This window comes from Myotis myotis, unplaced genomic scaffold (genome assembly GCF_014108235.1).
Source record: "Myotis myotis isolate mMyoMyo1 unplaced genomic scaffold, mMyoMyo1.p scaffold_m19_p_5, whole genome shotgun sequence".
In the NCBI taxonomy this organism is placed as follows: domain Eukaryota; kingdom Metazoa; phylum Chordata; class Mammalia; order Chiroptera; family Vespertilionidae; genus Myotis; species Myotis myotis.
This window is the reverse complement of record NW_023416357.1, coordinates 82,495,409-82,516,699: the sequence shown is the minus strand read 5'-3', so window position 1 is coordinate 82,516,699 and position 21,291 is coordinate 82,495,409. Positions and strand designations below refer to the sequence as shown.

Here is a 21,291-nt window from a genome sequence, read left to right as displayed (position 1 = left end):
ATGTAATCAATAAGTTTCTCATCAAACTTTTACCCACAAGTTTTAGCATTCATAATTCTTGTCTGAGATAGTTATAACTATGGTGGTTGCTGATGAGTGGTTTTCGGTCTTTCATTTCTTCTATATTTATTAGCTGGCATTCTTCTGTAATGAAGAACTTCCTCTTTTTGCCCATGTATTTATTCATCTATATATTTATGTCAGTATTGTCTCATAGGTTATTTTTTTTATCCTATGGGTTATAATCTGTCACTATGTTCTTTATGTTCAAATTGTCCCAGATTTGGCCAGCGAGTCAACCCCCCATCCTTGTAGATTTCTATGTCCTTTGGACATGTCCTGTCATCACTCAAGCCCTTCCCTATTTGTTAGCACAGCAAAATGCTTCAGGTTCATTCACTGCTTTTCCTTCCCTAGTTCTGGAATCAGCCATTTTTCCAAGGAGCCCTGGTTCCTTTATGGACAATGGTTTAGGAACCAAGATCTGGGTGCTAGATGGCTCCTTGTTCCTGAGTAATTCTAGGCCCTCTCAGCAGACAAAACTAGGAATACACACAAACATATATGCATGTCTAGATCTATCTTGATTTTTTTTTTAAACATTGTGCACATGGATACCTCCAATTTCAATCCAACACCATAGCGTTCATTTCTCGTTCTCTCTTTCCATATTTGTAACTTCCTTCTTCAGCATGCAGTCCAGCTCCCATATATTTATTTTTAGTTTCCAAAGTAGCACATGAATATCAGATGTCTCATTATAAAAGGACAGACAAAGCAAAGCTCTCTTTAGATACCCAGCACCCCAATCATATTCTATACCAGTGATGGCGAACCTATGACACGCGTGTCAGAGGTGACACGCGAACTCATTTTTTTGGTTGATTTTTCTTTGTTAAATGGCATTTAAATATATAAAATAAATATCAAAAATATGCATCTTTGTTTTACTATGGTTGAAGATATCAAAAAATTTCTATATGTGACACGGCACCAGAGTTAAGTTAAGGTTTTTCAAAATGCTGACACGCCGAGCTCAAAAGGTTCGCCATCGCTGTTCTAGACATTCAGGAAATCACCATTATATTGTACCTATCCTCTTGGATCATTTTCTGGAGAAATATGTAATTTTCCTTTTATTTCACTAATTGCTTCATAATGAGAATATAACTTTCTTTTTTATTTAATGTGTTTTGGCAGTCTAACGTGCCATTAATTTCATCTAATTATTTTTAACTACTGCATAGCATTCTGTAATTTGGAATTGAAAACATAGCAGTGCTGCAGTGAACTTGTCACTGGCCCAGTGAGAGGCACATTCCAAGAAGAGAATCCCTGGACCTGGGGGCCAGGATGTGTGTTTGTTTTTTTCCATAAGAAAATAGCTTTAAGAATATTTTTCTGATTAGGTAAATAACACGTTTATTATTTTTAAAAAAGCTGTAAGTAATACATTAAAAATAAAGTGGGGAAAAATAAACTCTCACCCCTGAGGTAATATTTTTGTGATGATCCTTTTATATATCATCTTTTGCATACACATACATAAATATGTACATCATTGGGGCCATAGCATATATGCTATTGTATTTTAGAAGCTTACTTATTTTGCAGTAACTTGTGTATAGTAAGTTTCACAGACCTTCAATGTACAGCTTCACGAATTTTTATATAGATCAGCTCCCTGGAAATACCAGGTCAAGATACTACACATTGTCTAGCATGCCAGAGCTTCCCTTTTGTCTCCTACTCATGACCCTTGCTCCAAAGGTAACCACTATTCTGGTATCTATCACCATAGATTACTTTTGTCTATTCGTGAAGTTAAACCATAAATGGTTGGTACTTTTTCATGTTTGACTTCTCTCATTCAATATTACATCTGTTGAGATTCATCGTATTATTGCATGTAGCAGTAGGTCATTTGTTTTCATAGCATAGCTGCTGCTACTTAATTTTTTGTTGTTTATTTCTTATTCAGAACTTTTAATAGTAACAGCTATATTTATTACATACTCTGTGCTAGGCACTGCTCTAAACCTTTACAAATGAAGCTTACTTAACTCTCACAATAACCCAATTAAGTGAGTACTATTATTGTAATAACATGTCTATGATTCTATCAGGTTGAAGTAGTTCTCTATTATTCCCAGTTTACCCAGTGTTTTCATCATGAATGGATGTTGAATTTTGTTAGATACTATTTCTCCATCTATTATTTAGATGATCATATGGGTTGTTGTTTTTTTTAAGCCTATTTGAGTAAATTACATTGTTTTTGAATATCAAACCAACCTTTATTTCTGGAGTAAACTCCCTTTGATCATGATGTAGTATCTTTTTTATAAGTTGTAGTATCTTTTTAAATTTGCTAATATTTTAGATTTTTGCATCTGTGTTTTAAGGTATGTGGTTTGTAGTTTTTCTTTTTGGTACTATCTTTGTCTGGTTTTGGTATCAGGGTAACACAGGCCTCATAAAATGAGTTGGGAAATCTATTTTCTGACAGGTGTATATAGTTGGTATATTATTTCTTTCTTAAATGTTTACTAGAATTTACCAATGCTATCTGCTCCTGGTATTCATTTTTGGTGACGGTTTTAACAATGGAATTTGGATTATTTTAAACTTTTCAGATTATCTATTTTTCTTGGGTGAGCTCTGATAGTGTGTGTCTATAAAGAAATTTGTCCATTTCATCTAAGTCAGCGGTTCTCAACCTGTGGGTCGTGACCCCTTTGACGGTCTAAAGACCCTTTCACAGGGGTCGCCTAAGACCATCCTACATATCAGATATTTACATTACGATTCATAACAGTAGAAAAATTACAGTTATGAAGTAGCAAGGAAAATAATTTTATGGTTGGGGGTCACAACATGAGGAACTGTTTTAAAGGGCCAGAAGGTTGAGAACCCCTGATCTAAGTTATCAAATGTTAGCATAATGTTGTTCATAATTTCCCATATTACCATAGTAATGTCTCTAGAATCTAATGATGTCCCCTCTTTTATTCCCTATATTAGTAATTTATGTCTTTCCCCCCTTTTTTTTTTCTTATCAGCTTGGCTAGAGATTGATCCTATTTGAAGGCAATGTATGTATCAAGAGTTCTATAAATTTAAATCTAGTTGAGATTTAAGGAATTTTTTTAGAGAGAAAATCTTTTTTATTTAAAGATGCTTGTGTTAATATTATTTAGGGAGGAAATCAGAATGGACTTCAGAAGTAGACACGTTTTATTTATTTATTATTTTTTGTAGACACGATTTTAATTCAATCTCTACAACTTACCACATCACACAAACCATTTAAACTGATCTGAGCATTGAGCTCATCATTTAATTTAATTAAATTAATTAATTTATTTTTAAATATATTTTTATTGATTTCAGAGAGGAAGGGAGAGGGATAGAGAGATAGAAACATCAATGATGAGAGAGAATCATTGATCGCTGCCTCCTGCACGCCCCCCACTGGGGATCAAGCCTGCAACTCAGGCATGTGCCCTTGGCCGGAATCAAACCTGGGACCCTTCAGTCTGCAGGCTGACGCTCCATCCACTGAGCCAAACAAGGGCTGAGCTCATCATTTTAGGCCATAATAGTAATTTCAGTGTGAGGTGGCTGAGACAGTAACATATATACACCCAAGAAGTGCCCATTTGTGCAGTATTCCCCCATTTTCCTGGGGCAGGTTACTCACTTCCCTATCCTCACAGCACTGTGATTTGTTGCATTTCTCACATTTGACTGCAGTGTTTTCTGTGTTTCCTTGACCAGATTGTGAACTTTTGCACATCAGGGCTGTGCTTTTCTCTCTCGTGCCCATATATATATTTATGCAGTCAAAAATATTTCAATGAATGAAGAATAGGGAAGTAATTAAGTAAATAAGGGTACATCAAATCAGTAGACTATTGGAAAGCCAAAGGAAATATCCTTATAAAGTGTCCTAGCAGCATGAAAAAAAAGTTTATAAAACAGAATACATTTTCTTTGTTTTATGTATGAGTGTATGTGTATGTGTGTGTATAATATATTTATGTATGGAAAAAAATGAAAGAAAATAATATAGAGAAGCGCTATGTTGGGTGATGAGCTTCTGGCCTGGCTTTTTTTTTTTAATTTATTGATTTCAGAAAGGAAGAGAGAGGGAGAGACAGAAACATCAATGATGAGAGAGAATCATTGATCAGCTGCCTCCTGCACGCCCCTTACTGGGGACCGAGCCCGCAACCTGGGCATGTGCCCTTGGCTGGAATCGAATCTGGGACCCTTCAGTTCACAGGCCGACACTCTATCCACTGAGACAAACCGGCTAGGGCTGGCCTGGCTTTTAATCAAACATTTGAGCAGGGTGAGACAAGGCTGGGAAGTAGTAAGGCCTCTGCTGTTGGAGGATGTGCAGGGAGGGTCTGGAAATTCTGGCACAGATGGTTGTTGAGGTGCCTGAGCAGGGAGGCCCACTAGTCCTGCATTCCTTTTCTCTCTGTCACTGTTTGCAGATACCGAGTCCTCCCTCTTGGAGCCAGAAGGAGCAGTGAAGGTACCACTAGGGAGCAGCATTTCTGTCTGTGCCGCCTGAGTTGTGTCTTTTTTATTTTATTTATTTATTAATTTTGAGAAAGAGAGGAGGGATGGAAGAGGGAGAGAGAGAAAGATATATGGATTTGTTGTTCCACTTACTTATGCATTCTTTGGTTGTTTCTTATATGTGCCCAGACCAGGGATCAAACCTGCAACCTTGGTGTACTGTGAGCAGGCTTTAACCAACTGAGCTACCCAGCCAGAGCCTGGAGTTGGGTTTTAAAGACATAATTAGGACATGATAATGGTGTGCTGGGGGGAGCCAGGCCATTTACCCGGTAAGAAGCTCCTTGATAACGCTGAGACAGCTCTGTGTGAAGCACAGGCTGTTATTGGGACCAGGTTTTTTGTTTTGTTTTGTTTTGTTTGTTTTTTGTTTTGTTTTTTAAATATATTTTATTGATTTTTTACAGAGAGGAAGGGAGAGGGATAGAGAGCTAGAAACGTCGATGAGAGAGAAACATCGATCAGCTGCCTCCTGCACACCCCCTACTGGGGATGTGCCCGCAACCAAGGTACATGCCCTTGACTGGAATCGAACCTAGGACTCTTCAGTCCGCAGGCCGACGCTCTATCCACTGGGCCAAACTGGTTAGGGCCTTTGCTCATTTTTTAATTGGATTGTTTGGGGGGTGTTTTTTGCATTGAGTTTTATAAGTTCCTTATAAATTTTGGATATTAATCCCTTATCAGGGGAATATGTTCTCCCATTCAGTTGGTTGTCTTTTCATTTTGTTGATGGTTTCCTTTGCTGAGCGAAAACATATGGGACCAGTTTTTTAAATGAAAGAGTTATTACTTCACCCTTCCTGCCATTTTCAGAGATCTATCCTAAGCCTCTTTCCTGAGGCCTTAGGATATGCTATGGGATCACATATCACTGTGGGATGTCTGTCATTGTGTCCTTGCTTTCCATAGCTCTTATTTAATGTAAAGAGAGAGGGAGGGAGGGAGGGAGGGAGGGAGGGAGGGAGGGAGGGAGGGAGGGAGAGAGAGAGAGAGAGAGAGAGAGAGAGAGAGAGAGAGAGAGAGAATGAGAATGCATTCATTCAGAGTGTTCAATGAAAGAGATCCAGAAGTCAGCATTTAAGTGTTAAAGGTCAGAGCCTTGTGGTTTCCCTCAATATGGTTACCAATCAACCAGTTCCATTCAATGAACATTAATTTGGTAGGTCTGTGTCCCAGGCCCCTAGGATGGCAGGTACTTTCCCTGTCATTAAACTCAGATCACCCAGCTGTGTGTTGGCACATCTGCTAAGATAGGGGGCCATGCCTCACAGCAGTTTGTTCCTTTTCCAGGCACCTTTGTCAGAAAGCTCTTCTTACAGGGTGTATACAACTCTTCCCTCCATCACCAGGCCCCACTTCGGCACTTTGGGGCCTCTCCTTTCTCTGTTTTCTGACTACCCAGAGAAGGTATCAGCTGCCTCTGACTCTCCTTTTCCTTAGAATAGTAAACCTTCCAGTTCCTTTACTGTTTCTCAGGTGACATGTTTTGAGATTGCCCCATCCTGGGAACTCTTCCTGGTTGTGTTCCAGTTTGTCCTTGATGCTAAGTGTGGAGTCCATCTGTACCTCTATTAGTGAGCCCTTAGTGCACATTCACTTTGGGAGGTCATATGGGCATTGGCCCATCTCATTCTTTACTTCCCCCCCACACCAGGCTTCCCATGGCATTGCAACTGTTGGGCTATGCCTATGAATGACAGCAATGAGTTGGTGCTCTCCATTCCCCACCAGTGTGGTGGCAGAGGAGGCTTGAAAAAAGAGGATTTAAATAAAAAGAGAGAATACAACCCTTCATTTTCTGTGACAACAGCTGGGAGTCTTACAATTGTGCTGTTCCAGGAACCAGAGACAGAGACCAGTATATACTTTCTATTATCTCACAGAACTCCTCTGTAGTATCTTGTACCCATCAATTGCCCTGTGCTAACTTTTAATAATGTTACTAAGTTATACCCACAAAAGGCTCTGGAGTATGTTGCCAAGGGCTTAAGGGATCTGCGGGTTCACCCCACATGGTGTTCAGGCTAAGTGGCCAAGGCTCCAGAAAGACTGATTGAAACAAGCCTGCAAGGCTCTCCACGATCAGCTAGCAGTTCCGGTTCCACAAATTGTCAGCTCAATTTGTGCTGAATGATGCTGGCACTTCTGTCTGGTTCTCGCCAAGTCATGCTTGCACAGATCCAGCTTTCACAATACCAGTCATGTGTCTCCAGCTCACACTCATAAACACTGTTATTTAGGGGAAAGGTTGTTAGCTAGAGACATTTAAGCATCTGCTGTGGAGCATTGGCCTGAACATGTTGTCGTCTAGACCAATGTTCGGCAAACTCATTAATCAACAGAGCCAAATACCAACAGCACAACGATTGAAATTTCTTTTGAGAGCCAAATTTTTTAAACTTAAACTATATAGGTAGGTTACTCCTAAAGTTACTCCTAAGGCTTAGGAAGAGCCACACTCAAGGGGCCAAAGAGCCGCGTGTGGCTCGCGAGCCGCAGTTTGCCAACCACGGGTCTAGACTGCCTTGGTCAAGGCTCTTACTGATATCATGACGTGGTGCAAGCATCATTGTATAGCATTACCATCCTATGGCATAGTTCTTTCTAATCATGTCACACCCTTGCCCTATCGTCTCTGGCTACCCAGGGCCCAAAGACTTTAGACCAGTGGTTCTCAACCTTGGCTGCACATTAGAATCACCTGGGAATCTTTTTACAATCCTGATTTCTGGGCCTCATCCTCCGGAAATTCTGTTTCTTTGTTACTCATGTTGTGGCCCCACCCCATAACAAAGAAACAGAATTTCTGGAGGATGAGGCCCAGAAATCAGGATTTTAAAAAGATTCCCAGGTGATTCTAATGTGCAGCCAAGGTAGAGAACCACTGCTTTAGACACATAGAGGGCTCCTGGGTCCTGGTCTCAGTCTCATTTAAAAGGCTCATCTCTTACCACACTTGCACCCACACATATAAATGCATCTCATTGTACCACACTTGAATTACACCAGATTCTGTAGCTATTGTTCTTTCATGGTTTAGGCCTTGATACATGCTAATTCTGTCGAGGATTTCTCTTAGCTTCCTTATCTGGTTGGTGGACTTGGTTCATTTTTCATGACCTAGCTCAGATGCTGGTATAACTTCTTTTACTATTTTGGACCATCTTACTTTCTTTGTCCTCAGATCTCTATTTCCCCCTCACACCAGGCTTCCCCGTGGCATTGCAACTGTTGGGCTATGCCTATGAATGACAGCAATGAGTTGGTGCTCTCCATTCCCCACCAGTGTGGTGGCAGAGGAGGCCTGAAAAAGAGGATTTAAATAAAAAGAGAGAATACAATAAAAAATCACTCACCAGCCCTGGCCATTGTGGGTCAGTTGGTTACAGCATGGCCCTGTACACTGAAAGGTTGTGAGTTCAATTCTCAGGCAGGCACATACCTAGGTTGCAGGTCCAGTCCCCAGTCGGGGCCCAGGTGGGAAGGCAACTGATCAATGTTTCTCTCTCTCTCTCTCTCTCTCTCTCTCTCTTTTCCTCTCTCCCTCTTTCCTTCTCTCCCTCTCTCCCTCTCTCCATCTCTCCATCTCTCTGAAATCAATAAGCATGTTATTGGGTAAGGATTAAAACAACAACAGCCGAACCGGTTTGGCTCAGTGGATAGAGCATCGGCCTGCGGACTGAAGGGTCCCAGGTTCAATTCCGGTCAAGGGCATGTATCTTGGTTGCGGGCACATCCCCACTGGGAAGTGTGCAGGAGGCAACAGATCAATCTCTCTCATCGATGTTTCTAACTCTATATCCCTCTCCCTTCTTCTCTGTAAAAAATCAATAAAATATATTTAAAAAACAACAACAACAACAACAACAAAATCACTTACCATACTAAGAACTAGGAAGTTCTCAACTTGCCTGGGAAAAGACAATCAACAGATGCCAACATCAATATGATACAGATGTTGGAATCATACAAGCTATAAAGAAGACCCAAACACATCTTAGAACTGAAAAGTACAATACTGAAAAATAAAAAACTTCAATGGATGGCTCCACCATAGAATAGAGAAGACAGAGGAAATCATCAGTGAACTTGAAGATAGAACAGTAGAAATTGCCAATCTGAACAACTGAGAAACTAGACTGATAAAATTGAACAGAATCCAGCAGATGTTGCTCAGCGGTTGAGCATCGGCCCATGAACCAGGAGGTCATGGTTCAATTCCCAGTCAGGGCACATGCCAGGGTTGCAGGCTCAATCCCCAGTAGGGGTCGTGTAGGAGGCAGCCGATTGATGATCATCTCTCATCATTGATGTTTCTCTCTCTCGCTTCCTCTCTCTAAAATCAATAAAGAAAATATTTTTGAAAAAACTAAACAGAGCCTCAGGAGCTTATGGGACTAATATAAAATACATTTATGTCATCATAGTCCGAGAAAGAGAGGAGAAAGAGGGTGGGGCTGAAAAAGTATTTGAAGAAATAATGGCTGAAAAGTCCTCAAATCTACAAATTCAAGAAGCTGAGAAAATCCCAGATAGGATAAACCCAAAGAAATCCACACCAACCACATCTCAGTTTGGATGATAAACTTTGTGGACACTGGCTAGAGAGGAATCCATTCCAATTGCCCTTTTGAGCACTATTCTCCAGCAGGCTGCTTTGGGAAAGGTATTTGCCCCTGAGCACCGCTCAGTTTCTGGAGGATGAGTTTTAGGCAAGAGCAATCTTTGTTTCCTTGAGGGTTTTCCCTCACCTTGAAGCCACTAAACCTTGGCAGAGGTTTGTGGGCCTGAGCTGACCCTGTTCTCACTGCAGGGGTGGATGCCAGACTCATCTGGGCTGCCTCGGGTGACAGCAACTGTTTGCTGCTGGGTGATTTGCATGCTGAAGGGACGACTAAATTGCTTGCTCACTTCCTTCTTCCTGCATCAGGTGATGGGCTCGCTCTGATGTCAGTGCCAGGTTGGTTGACCAGTCTTGTTTACTGACCAGAAGTTGAATATAGTAAATGAAAGCCACAAATGCTTCATGGAAGATGATTTTACTCTCTAATATTGTAAACAGTTGGATGGGGGAAGGGGCCTTCTGTTCTTACCTTGTTTGTTCTTTCAGAAGCTGGTGCAGGCCCACCATTGCCCCTGCCTGAGAGGCCAGTGGTTTGCTCACCTGTTCTGCATTGTGGTGGGCTGCCTGCTGGCTGGTGCTGGGACTGTGCAGTTGCTAACCTTGGCCCACACCATTAGTGGAAATTGGCTGGCTGTTTAAATTCGGGAGGAATAGCATCGGTCTATCTATGTCCATATTTGTCTTTTATAATCAAAATAAAAACTTATGCGTAGACCTAACTTATAATAAAAGATCAAGTCAGATCTGCTCTCTTTGGGGTGGTCTTTTCTGTGCCTAATTTTACAAATGGGGACATCAAAACCTACTGCCCTTAAGAGATTTATAGAGGCCCAGCTAGCTGGTGGCAGGGGTGTGGCAAGACTCTGGTCTAGTTAAGAAATTACTCTATTTTCTCATGTCCATTTCTCTCTCTCTCTCTCCCTCTCTCTCTCTCTCTCTCTCTCTCTCTCTCTCTCTTTTTCTGTTGCTAACAAATGTTGCCTTTGGCCCCATGAGTTCTGCACGTGAAAAAAAGAAATGACTCACAGGGCAGAAAGATCGCACAGGGCTTCCAAAGGCTCCTTGGAGTGCCTGCGGGGACCTCAGATAGTCTTATGGTCACCCTGTCACACCTGAGATGGAGGACACTTGTCAGGCAGGACATCCAAAAATTTCCCATCAAAATATGTCACATAGCAGAGGAGAGTGACTTTGTCATAGGGTCTTTGTTCCCAGACTGCTGAGGCACCACAGCAAACCTCCAGAGGTTTTTTTCCAATGCAGTGGAAGTCCACATCTGTCCACGTTAGTACTGTCTTGGAGTAGTTCAGTTTCAATGTTTTCAGGGAGATGGCCAGTGGGAAGAAATGTACATTTCTTTTGATAACTTTGTGTCTTTGCAAAGCTGGGTTTTTAGTGGTTGTTTAGACCTGACTACTTCCCATATGGAATTATTAGGTATTGCTTTGGGCCTAGAATACCCCAACAATTTTACTGAGATACCAGGGATTCCATGAATTGAGAGAGTTTGGGAGCCTCTGTCCCATTGCCAAATTTCATTTAAATCCATAAGCTTCAAGTTAATAATTGATGTAAATTTTACATTCTGTGGCATAATGTATTTATTGACTGCCTTCGCTCATTCCATGGGTAGTTATTGAGCACTCGATTATGTGTCAAGTAATTTGCCAGGAAAGTGTGACCCATAGAAGTGACATTCATGCTGAGGTCTGAAGACTGAGTAGGAGACAACTAGAAGAAGAACATTTCAGGCACAAAAAGACTCTGGAGCAGGGATATAAAGATGCAGGCTGGAGACAAGGGTGGGTGTTTGTGTGTGCTTCAGTGTGAAAATAATGGTTTAAGTAGATTATAATAATGGTTTAACAGCTTATTCACAGCTTCAGACCCCAGGAACGATGCTCTGTGTCCTAGTGTAGGAAGTGTGGGGCCGAGGCTTTTCCCCCAAGTTGACTTCCTTCTTGCCAGCCTGCCAGCCCTTCCCACAATGTGCCAGATTCAGAGGTGCCCACAAGCCTATTCTTCCCTCAGGGGTTTACAGCAGAGCAAGGGATATGTGTTCAGCAGGTCTTTCTACTCGGACGGGTACTGAACTTAGCCCTCCCCTGGGAAGCTGTAGTTTTGCCACTTGGCAAGGTGCTTACTCATTTGGATCATCCAATTCCGAATTGCAGATCGGCCTCAGATAAGTGATTACCAGGTGTTTTCCAGCGCTCCTCTGTAGCTCTTGTCTGTCTGAAGTTTCATACTTCAGAGTCAGCTGCTGGGGACATTCTCAGTTTTTGTTTTTGTTTTAAATATATTTTTATTGATTTCAGAGAGGAAGGAAGAAGGAGAGAGAGATAGAAACATCAATGATGAGAGAGAATCATTTACTGGCTGCCTCCTGCAAAGCCCCCTGCTGGGGATTGAGCCCGAAACCCAGGCATATGCCCTTGACTGTAATCGAACCCGGGACCCTTCAGCCTATAGGCTGATGCTCTAGCCACTGAGCCAAACCAGGTAGGGCACATTCTCAATTTTGTTGAGACCCCACATCTGAGTGCTGACAGTGGCCAGTGTACTGATGGGGGGCTTCGGGGCCTGAGCCCCAACCCTACCTGCTACAGGGAGTCAGTTACATTTCCAGTGGGAGTGCCTACTTATTTTCACTGTTGGGGGCAGAAATTTCTGGTGGTCTGACTCTGAACCTAAGACAGAGAGGCCTGAGATATTGCAAGAAGCAGTAAGTGCAGTTATTAGAGACAGAGCAAGAGTGAAGAAGAGTGGACATAGCTTCACAAACTGTGTTCTAATGACGCATCTGTATTGTGCTTTTCAGATTATAAAACCACTCCGTAATCTGTATTACCAACCCAACTACTCTAGAATCCTTCCTTTATTTATTTACAAGTTGATACTAGGTGCTCATTATCTGCCAGGCTGTGAACAAAGCGAAGTCCCTGCCCTTGTTGGCTAGCCCTGTTTTCAGGGAGATGGCCAGTGGGAAAAATGTATGTCACGTAGTGATCTGTCTTGTGAAGGGGCAAGGGAAGGAAGAGGGACCAGATATGATAGCGAGGCAAAGTCTCTCTCAGGTGGTGATAGCTGAGACTTGAATGAAGTGAGAGAGAAAACCCTGGGCAACATGTTAACATGTGCATAGGCCTTGAGATACAAGGAGGCTTGGGGAGTAGCAAGGAGGCCAGTGTGACTGGTGAGGTGTGAGAAAGGGCAGAGTAGTAAGAAACGTGGTGGCTGGTAAGCAGGGGCCAGATCGTATAATGCTCATTGGTAAAGACTTTAGATTTTGTACTAAGTATGAAGCCATTTAAGAGTTTTGATTAGGGAAGTGACAAGATCTGACTTCCTTTTTCAAAGGATCCCTCTGGCTACTGTGTGGAGAAGTTGGGAGTTTCTTGCAGTGGTCTGGGTGGCTTGAACCCAAACGTTATTAAAATAATGGGATTGTGAGAGTGCCGATGTGCACCCTCCAAGGCACCACTGCTTTGAAACCACCTACCAGGAATGAGCTTTCTCTTCTGAGTTGTGCAGTCAACTTACATACCTATCAACAGTTTTAGCTTTAGTTACCCCTTTGTAAAGAAAGGGGGCTGGGTGGCATGAGTTAGAAGGGTAGAAGGACAGGAAGCAGAAGTCCTTTGACTGCTGCTTTGTGAGGCATGCCAGCTGGCGGCTTTCCCATGCCAGCACATTAGTCCTGACCAGAACCCCCTGCTGGTTTTACCAGAGTTCTGAGTGTTTGCTGCCTCATGATTTTGTGGTCCTTCCAGAATCCATACCAGCAGGTCCTCTCTCCATGGTTTTGTGAGAGCTTGACAGAAGGCTGTGGGCATGACAGATGACACAACTGAGTTAGATAAAAAGATGACTAACACTGAATTAAATGTGTTTATAAGTTAATACTTAAATAATCCTCTCTGTGGGCACTAGAGTTGAGTTTGTCTTATAACATAAGGTATCAAAAGGGATGAGTTGAGTTTATCTCAGGAACTTGGACATTAGAAAGCACCTCAGGTTAATAAAGCAAAGAATGAAGTTTGAGGGCCCATTCTGAATAACCCATTCCCAACAAGTTGCAGAAGGGAAGGGCTGATGCCAGGACCCCTCAGATGCTAGGGTGCTTTCCTGGAGGCAGTGGCAGCTAACGGAAGTGAGATATGTAGCAATCTCCTATTGCCTGAGTTGCTGAGATATGACAGGCATTTCTGACTAAGTCTGGAAGCCATGCTTCTGGTGAAAGCAACCCCGTTGGTAAAAGCAGTGATTGCAAAATGGAATGATGCAATTCCAGAGCTGAGCCTAGCCTCATTGATAGGTGGCAGAAGTGGGCTGCTGAGGTTTCTGGTACTCTTACTTTGGTCTTTGTTGACTCATATAACATCTACCTGTATGTCAGGTTTCAATGGTGGAAGAACCAGTTGAGCATCTTTCAAGGGAACTAAGAGGGTTGGTGTATTGAGGGGGTCCCCAGGACCATCCTTTGGTTTAGTGATTCACCAGGACTCATAGAACTCAAAAAAGCAGTTTTACTCCCAGTTATGGTTTATTATGGCAGAAGGGTTCCTAGGGTGGAGAAACCAGGAAATCTGTCTTTGTAGCTTCCAGTTGTCCTCTCTCGGAGGTAACACGGACAGCTCTTAATTCTCCCAGCAACTGTGTGTGGCAGTGCATATGAAGTATCTATCCCAGCCAGGGAAGCTCACTTGATCCTTGGTGTCCAGGTTTTGTGTTTTGGTGTGTGTTTTTTTCAGGGGTTTTTGGTCAGTCTTTTTGGCATGGAGCGCCAGTGTCTCTAATCTTAATCTCCAGCACCCCAGAGGTCAGACTGATATGATGTGATTCAGATTCCCAGGTATTCACCTTAAATGACATTGCTGCCTAAACTATCTGTGTATACAGAGAAACTCTTACCAGGTAACACATACCAAGGGCTTAGAGGTTATTCCCCAGGAGCCAGCAGCTCCTACCCTGATGCTTGGCCTGTTGCTGCAGCCCATGGGCATGAGGCCCAGGCTGAAGCTGTCAGGGGTCTCCCCAGCAGGCCTCCGGTGGACCCTGCTCCTCCCTGCTGAAGTCTGTTATTTCTCTCCCCCCACAGGTTCGTGATCAACATGGGGGACTCCAACACAGATACCAGCGCCACTGGGTCTGAGACTGTGGCTGAGGAAGTCTCTCTTTTCAGCATGACGGACATGATTCTGTTTTCACTCATTGTGGGTCTCCTGACCTACTGGTTCTTCTTCAGAAAGAAAAAAGACGAAGTCCCTGAGTTCACCAAAATTCAAGCAATGTAAGTGATGCTGTCGGGATCTCTCTTCCTCAGCATTCTGGAGCTCTGGGCATTTCTGGCAGTCCAAGCAGCATTCTGTACTTGGGCCTCGGTCAAGAGTGAGCCAGCCGGGAGAGACACAGGGTCCCTGAAGCATTTGGGGATGAATCTTGGCTTTTGCCTTATTGGCAGACTGTGCTTCAGATCTTTTTATGTTTACACAGCACTTTAGAGTTATGTCTGTCTTTTTTTTAATATATTTATTAATTTTTTACAGAGAGGAAGGGAGAGGGATAGAGAGTTAGAAACATCGATGAGAGAGAAACATCTATTAGCTGCCTCCTGCACACCCCCTACTGGGGATGTGCCCGCAACCAAGGTATATGCCCTTGACTGGAATCGAACCGGAGACCCTTTAGTCCACAGGCCAACGCTCTATCCACTGAGTCAAACTCGTTAGGGCTGTCTGTCTTATTTGAACTTCACAGGGACCACTCAGAGTAGAAGGCACCATTTTACTGATAGATAACCTGAGGCTCAGGGATGTTACAGATGCTGCTTGGGATCATCTGCACAAGGCAGAGCTGGAACTGGCACCTTCCCAGCCTGGGATCTTTCTGTTTACCTGCGAGATGATGAGACCTCGTTTCTTGTCTTCTTGAAGGAAATATTTCAGACAAGAGACAAAATGCAGCAAAGCAAGCAAGAATTTATTGGCTACAGCAAAAACACACTTGGGATAGTGAAATAAGGACGGGCATAGAAGAAGAAACAGGAGAGACCTAAGTTGGTGGGGAGCTGCTTTAGCTCACTGGGAAGTCAGAGTAAAGGGGGTCTTGGAGACAGGTTCAGGGCGTTAGTCCAGAATGAGCTACTCCTGCTGGGTACTTTGCATTGAGGATATTCTCTCTCTTGCAGGTGGGAATCTTAGGGGAACTCTCAGGGAAGGGTCTCAATAGAATATTCATTAGCTTTCCAGGTGTGCTCTTTCAGGGTCATGGGCAGATTGGCTGGAGCCAGGACAGGGGTGATTAGTCAATGCAGCTGTCTGAGGTAGCCATGGTGTCAGTTGTCTGGTTTTGCTGCTTCTCTGGGCTTAGAGCTGAAATACAACTGAGGCCTAGATGTTATCTCTAGGGAAGAAAAGTCAGGGATCTAAACCACATGACTAGCTGATATGAAAAGTCAGGAGTTCAAACCAAGCACATGACCAGTGATATGCTAGGTGAGGAGAGGTTACCTTGGGGGCGAGGTCCTTGTTTTCCCAATTTTGTCCCTTGATAGGTGACCTTTTGTACCTGGTCCATGTTTTGCTCATGTCTGTGTAGCTGCCTATTACATTTCCATTTTGTAAACAGATGGGATCATAGAGGTGCTGTTGACACAGGACCATAAAGCAAGGCAATTACTCCTTGTAAAATTTTCTTTCCATTCTTTTCATTACTGACAGGAAGAAAGTTGCAGCTTGATGCTAATATGTCCTTAAATCTAACAGTTGCTAATTTCTTTTTGTAAGTGAAGAGGGCTATCTCTAGCTTAGAGTTTTGGAGAGTGACAATATAAGAGGAAAACTACTTTTTTCCCCTCAACTCTCAACACTCCCTACACCAAGCAGTTCTCAAACCCTCCTCACACCAACTGCCTAGAGTTAGATCCCACAGATTAAGGGCTCAGTCCCATATGACTCCCTGCCCCCTTTGGATGCCAGTCGAAAGTCCAGTTTGTCACCTGTGCTTCTGGCCAACCAGCTATACACCAGAGGTTCCCATACTTCCTCCTCAGGATCGATTAATTTGCTACAGTGATTCACAGAATTCAAGAAAGCAGTTTACTTACGAGGTTACCAGTTTATTATAAAAGGATATAACTCAGGAACAGTAGATGGAAAAGGTGAATAGGTCAAGGGATGGGGAAAGGTCACAGAACTTCTATGCCCTCTCCAGGTGCTCCACTCTCTAGCACCTTCACCCGTTCAGCAACCCTGAAGCTCTGCAAACCCTATTCTTTTGGGTTTTTATGGAGGCTCCCTTATGTAGGCATTATTGATCAAATCACTGGCCATTGGGGATTAGTTCAATCTCCAGTCCCTCTCCCCTCCCCAGAGGTCAGGGATGAGGCTGAAAGTAAATCTCAGGGTTGGTTCCCTTGGCTACTAGCCCCATCCTTAAGGGCTTTCCAAAAGCACTTCATTATAAACTCAGGTGTGGTTGAAAGAGGCTTGTTACAAATAACAGAAGATACTTTTATCGCTCTTATCACTTAGTAAATTCTAAGGGTTTTAGGAGCTATGGGACGGAAACAGGATGAAGATGAAATATGTATTTTTTAAAAATATATTTTTATTGATTTCAGAGAGGAAGGGAGAGGGAGAGAGGGATAGAAATATCAGTGATGTGAGAGAATCATTGATTGGCTGCCTCCTGCATGCCTCCTCCTAGGGATCAAGCCTGCAACCCAGGCATGTGCCCTGACTGGGAATCAAACTGTGACCTCCTGGTTCATGGGTTGATGATTGACCACTGAACCACACCAGCCGGGCTGCATTTTTTTATGTCACAATATCACAGGCAGTATCCAACCCGACTTTACTAACACTGTTTTCTTTTTTAATTTTTTTAGCCTTCCATAAAACTTCCTTTTAATAAAGTTTAATTTAAAAGGTGACTTAGTTTAAAGAAAAATATTAAGGAAGTAAGAGTAAAGATGGTTTTAGGTGTGAAAAAATGAGGTGCATCACTGTCTCCTCAAGATTGAGTTCCATATCGTTCCTGCAACCAGGCCATGTTCTTTCAGGCAGGTTTGAGTGGATCTACTAGGCCAGGCTCCGCTGAGCGAACCCCAGGGCACAGCTCCTTGGGGAGATCCAAGGAACAAGCCTCAGGTGCAGAAGATGGGGTATGCTCGGGTCAGAACTCCCGGGTTGGGCAGGGTGAACATTCAGGTTTCTGTCAAGTCCTAATTCACTGTTCCACTTCTGGTAACAGTTTTTTCTCCCAGAAAAGTTATAGTCCTCCAGCTTTCAAGCAGATATTCAGGGAATACAATTCTTTAAGTCCTCACTTAATATTGTTGATAGATAATGAAACCAGTTTTGCCACAGGCTTGATAAAAGCAAGAGTTAAGGGGAATCACTAACCCCAATCTCACGGGGCTCTTGCAAGTATTAAATGGTATAATGTTTATGATGGTCACCTCGCACTATTCCATGGTAGCTGCTTAGTGTTTGTGTCAGAACGTATTTTGCACCAAGCTCTAGCTAGGTGCTATAAGAATAAGAGGTGGCATTTACATTATAGAAATTGAGAAGTGAGGATGTTGAAAAGGACTTTTAACAAGTGGTTTATGAAGCGCTCTCATGTGCATTATCTAATCAGGGCCTCTGCAACAGAACTGTGTACTAGACAGGGTGGGTGGCCTCATGGCTCATCAGAGAGAGGCCACGGATGAAGAGGATGTTGGGGAGAGGGAGACTCTGGCTGCCAGAACTTTTAGAAAGGTATTCCCCTGGTGGAGAGACCGGAAGATGTGCTGTGGGAGGTGGTATTGCAAACGTCCTAAAAGATGGTGATGCATCAGGAGGCTGAGAGGGCTTTGCCATCAGAGGGCCAGAGGGAGGACAGGAGGATGGGCAGGTGAGCCGGAATCAGCCTGTTCCAACTGGGGCTGATTCAGGTGATTTCTGGAATAGCAGAGTATTTTTGGTGGAAAAAATGTGATACTCAAGATAAGGGGACCAGCATCCAGTTCCCAGCTTACAGTAGCCCTGCGTTTCCTCATCTGTAAAATGGAGGTGTACCCCCCACACCCACAATGAGTGGATGTGGGTGTTCCATGGGAGCACATGGAACTGCTGTTCTCCCTGTCACTTCACTGGCCTTGCTAGATGGACTGGCACTAAAACTCCTAGATTGTGGGAGCACTTGCACTTTGTAGATTCTAATTGTTTCTCTTTGCCAAGATGCTGAAACTATAGTTCCCTCTTCTTGATTACAAAAGAACAGGGTCCTGTTCTTCAGGGCTCGGCCACCGACCCTAAGATTTTATTATTATTTTTTTTTTTTTTTGTCCCTGCACGCAGAGATCTTTGCATTTATTTGTCAATCTCCCTGAGAACCTACTACGAGGTTCAACCTACATCCCTCATTCTATCATGTTGAATATTTGCTATGGCCAGGGATTTTATAAAGGGAAACATTTATAGTACAGTGGCTAAGTTCTGGGCTCTTCTTTTTTTTTTTTTTTAATATATTTTTTATTGATTAAGATATTACATATGTGTCCTTGTCCCCACGTTACCCTCTACCCCCCACCCCCCACTCCCGCTCATGCCCTCACCCCCCCGTTGTCCATGTCCATTGATTAGGCCTATATGCTTGCATATAAGTCCTTTGGTTGATCTTTCCCCTTACCCCACCCTCCCCTACCTTCCCTCCAAGTCCCGACAGTCCAATCAATGCCTCTCCGTCTCTGGATCAGTCCTTGTTCATCAGCTTATGTTGTTCATTATATTCCACAAATGAGTGAGATCATGTGGTATTTATCCGCTCTCCAGTTCCATCCATGCTGTGGCAAATGGTAAGAGTTCCTTTTTCTTCTTTCTCTTCTTAAAGAATACCTTTCAGCATTTCATATAATGCTGGTTTGGTGGTGATGAACTCCTTTAGCTTTTTCTTATCCGTGAAGCTCTTTATCTGACCTTCTATTCTGAATGATAGCTTTGCTGGATAAAGTAATCTTGGTTGCAGGTTCTTGCTATTCATCACTTTGAATATTTCTTGCCAGTCTCTTCTGGCCTGCATGGTTTCTGTTGAGAAATCAGCTGACAGTCGTATGGGTACTCCCTTGTAGGTAACTGACTGTCTTTCTCTTGCTGCTTTTAAGATTCTCTCTTTATCTTTTGCTCTTGGCATTTTAATTATGATGTGTCTTGGTGTGGTTCTCCTTGGATTCCTTTTGTTTGGGGTTCTCTGCGCTTCCTGGACTTGTAAGTCCATTTCTTTCACCAGGTAGGGGAAGTTTTCTGTCATTATTTCTTCAAAAAGGTTTTCAATATCTTGCCCTCTCTCTCCTTCTGGTACCCCTATAATTCTGATGTTGGTACGCTTGAAGTTGTCCCAGAGGTTCCTTATACTATCTTCATATTTTTGGAATCTCTTTTCTTTTTTCTTTTTCGGTTGGGTATTTTTTGTTTCTTTGTATTTCAAATCTTTGACTTGATTCTTGGGATCCTCTTGTCTGCTGCTGGATCTCTGTAAATTATTCTTTATTTCAGTCAGTGTATGCTTAATTTCTAGTTGGTCCTTTTTCATGTCCTCCATGGTCTCACTATACTTATTGAGGGATTCATTAAATTTATCGGCGGTTTCCATAAAATTCTTGAAAAACCTTATAAACGTGGCCTTGAACTCTATATCCAATCGTTTGCTTTCCTCCATTTCTGCCATTTGTGACCTGTTTCTTTGTCTCCGCATTTTGGCAGCTTCCCTGTGTTGATAGAGTGGCCCTGTGCGCCAGGTGTCCTGTAGGGCCCAGTAGCTCAGCCTCCCCAGTTACCTGGGGTGGACACTCTTGGTGCACTCTTGGTGCCTTGGTTGTTGTAGGATCACTGGGAGGAATTGACCTCCAGGCCAATTGGCTGTGAGAATCAGCTGTGTCTAAAGTGGGAGAACTTCTGTGCTGAAGACACCCTTCTGGGGCAAGACTTGCTTCAGTGGGGCTTTGGTGCTCACTGAGTCTGCTCCCTGAGTGTGTCCCTTATGGATCTGAGGAGTTGCAGTCTGGATGGACCCCCTCTGACCACTGGGTACAGTGGCTCCTGGATCTAAGGAGGTGCTAATTCAGCCTCTGCCTGAGGCCACACAGCAGGAGCCACGAAGAGGCTCAGCTGTGAAGCAATGCAGGCCGCTGCGGGGCCTTGGGCCTTCTCTTGGAAGTTCCGGGTCTGCCTGGCTCGGCTGCAGTTAGGTACATTCACATGCAAAAGCCTCTGCCGCAGCCTGGGTGGGGCGGGGTCTCAGGGAGTCAAAGGGCGGATCAGGGAGCTATGGCTGATTCTCCGCCCGGAGTCGCGCATCTCAGTGTCCCGGTAACGGCTGCAAGCACCTCTGAGGGAAAGCCGCCCTCAAGTTCGCCCGCTGCCGGACAGACCAGCCTCTCCCCGTATTAGCCCTGGGTCCCCAGAGACTTCCCGGAACCGGAGTTCAGAGCAGTCAGGAGCTTGTGATTCAAAAAGTCAGCCGTGTCCTCAGGTGCTACCCCCTTTCCTCGCGCGCGCGCGCACGAGCCGCCGTACCTCTGCACTTCACCTCCGCAGCGCCTCTGGCTCTCAGCGTGCTTTTCTTTCCTTCTAGTTGTAGAATTTACACTCAGCCAGCCTTCCTGTTGTTCTGGATGATGTTTGCTCAGTCCTTTGCGGTAATTTTCAATTGTTGTGAGAGGCGACAATTTCCCGGTGTTTACCTATGCCGCCATCTTAGTTGCTTTTTTCCTGGGCTCTTCTTATAGTTGGATGACCAAGGTTTAATCCTGACTACCACATAGTAGCCATGTGACATTTGCCGTTACTTAACCTTTTGAAGCCCATATCCTCAACTTAAAATTGAAGATAATAACAGTACTTTCCTCATAGGATTGCAAAAATTAAATGACTTAATCCATTGTAAAGCTTCTTGCCCAGTCCTGGTGCATGATGAGCCTCAAATTGTATTGTTACTATTTTTTCCTTATTATTGGTATCTCCAGTCTTATAGGAGTCCTTCCAAGAAGGCATTATAATCTCACTAGAGGCCCGGTACACGGA

At 43.5% G+C, this 21,291-nt stretch overlaps 1 protein-coding gene across 3 annotated transcripts in view; it reads left to right on the top strand.

Moving 5' to 3' along the window:
• LOC118656406 (NADPH--cytochrome P450 reductase) overlaps positions 1–21,291 on the top strand; it is a 63,386-nt gene that overhangs the window by 13,286 nt on the left and 28,809 nt on the right. For 2 of the 3 annotated variants that reach the window (XM_036309692.1, XM_036309695.1), the window contains exon 2: positions 14,322–14,513. In XM_036309692.1, the coding sequence (XP_036165585.1) occupies positions 14,322–14,513 (192 nt within the window). Of the gene's footprint in view, positions 1–10,998; positions 11,023–14,321; positions 14,514–21,291 lie in introns of those variants that run through there. The other variant, XM_036309694.1, reaches the window with a different exon arrangement.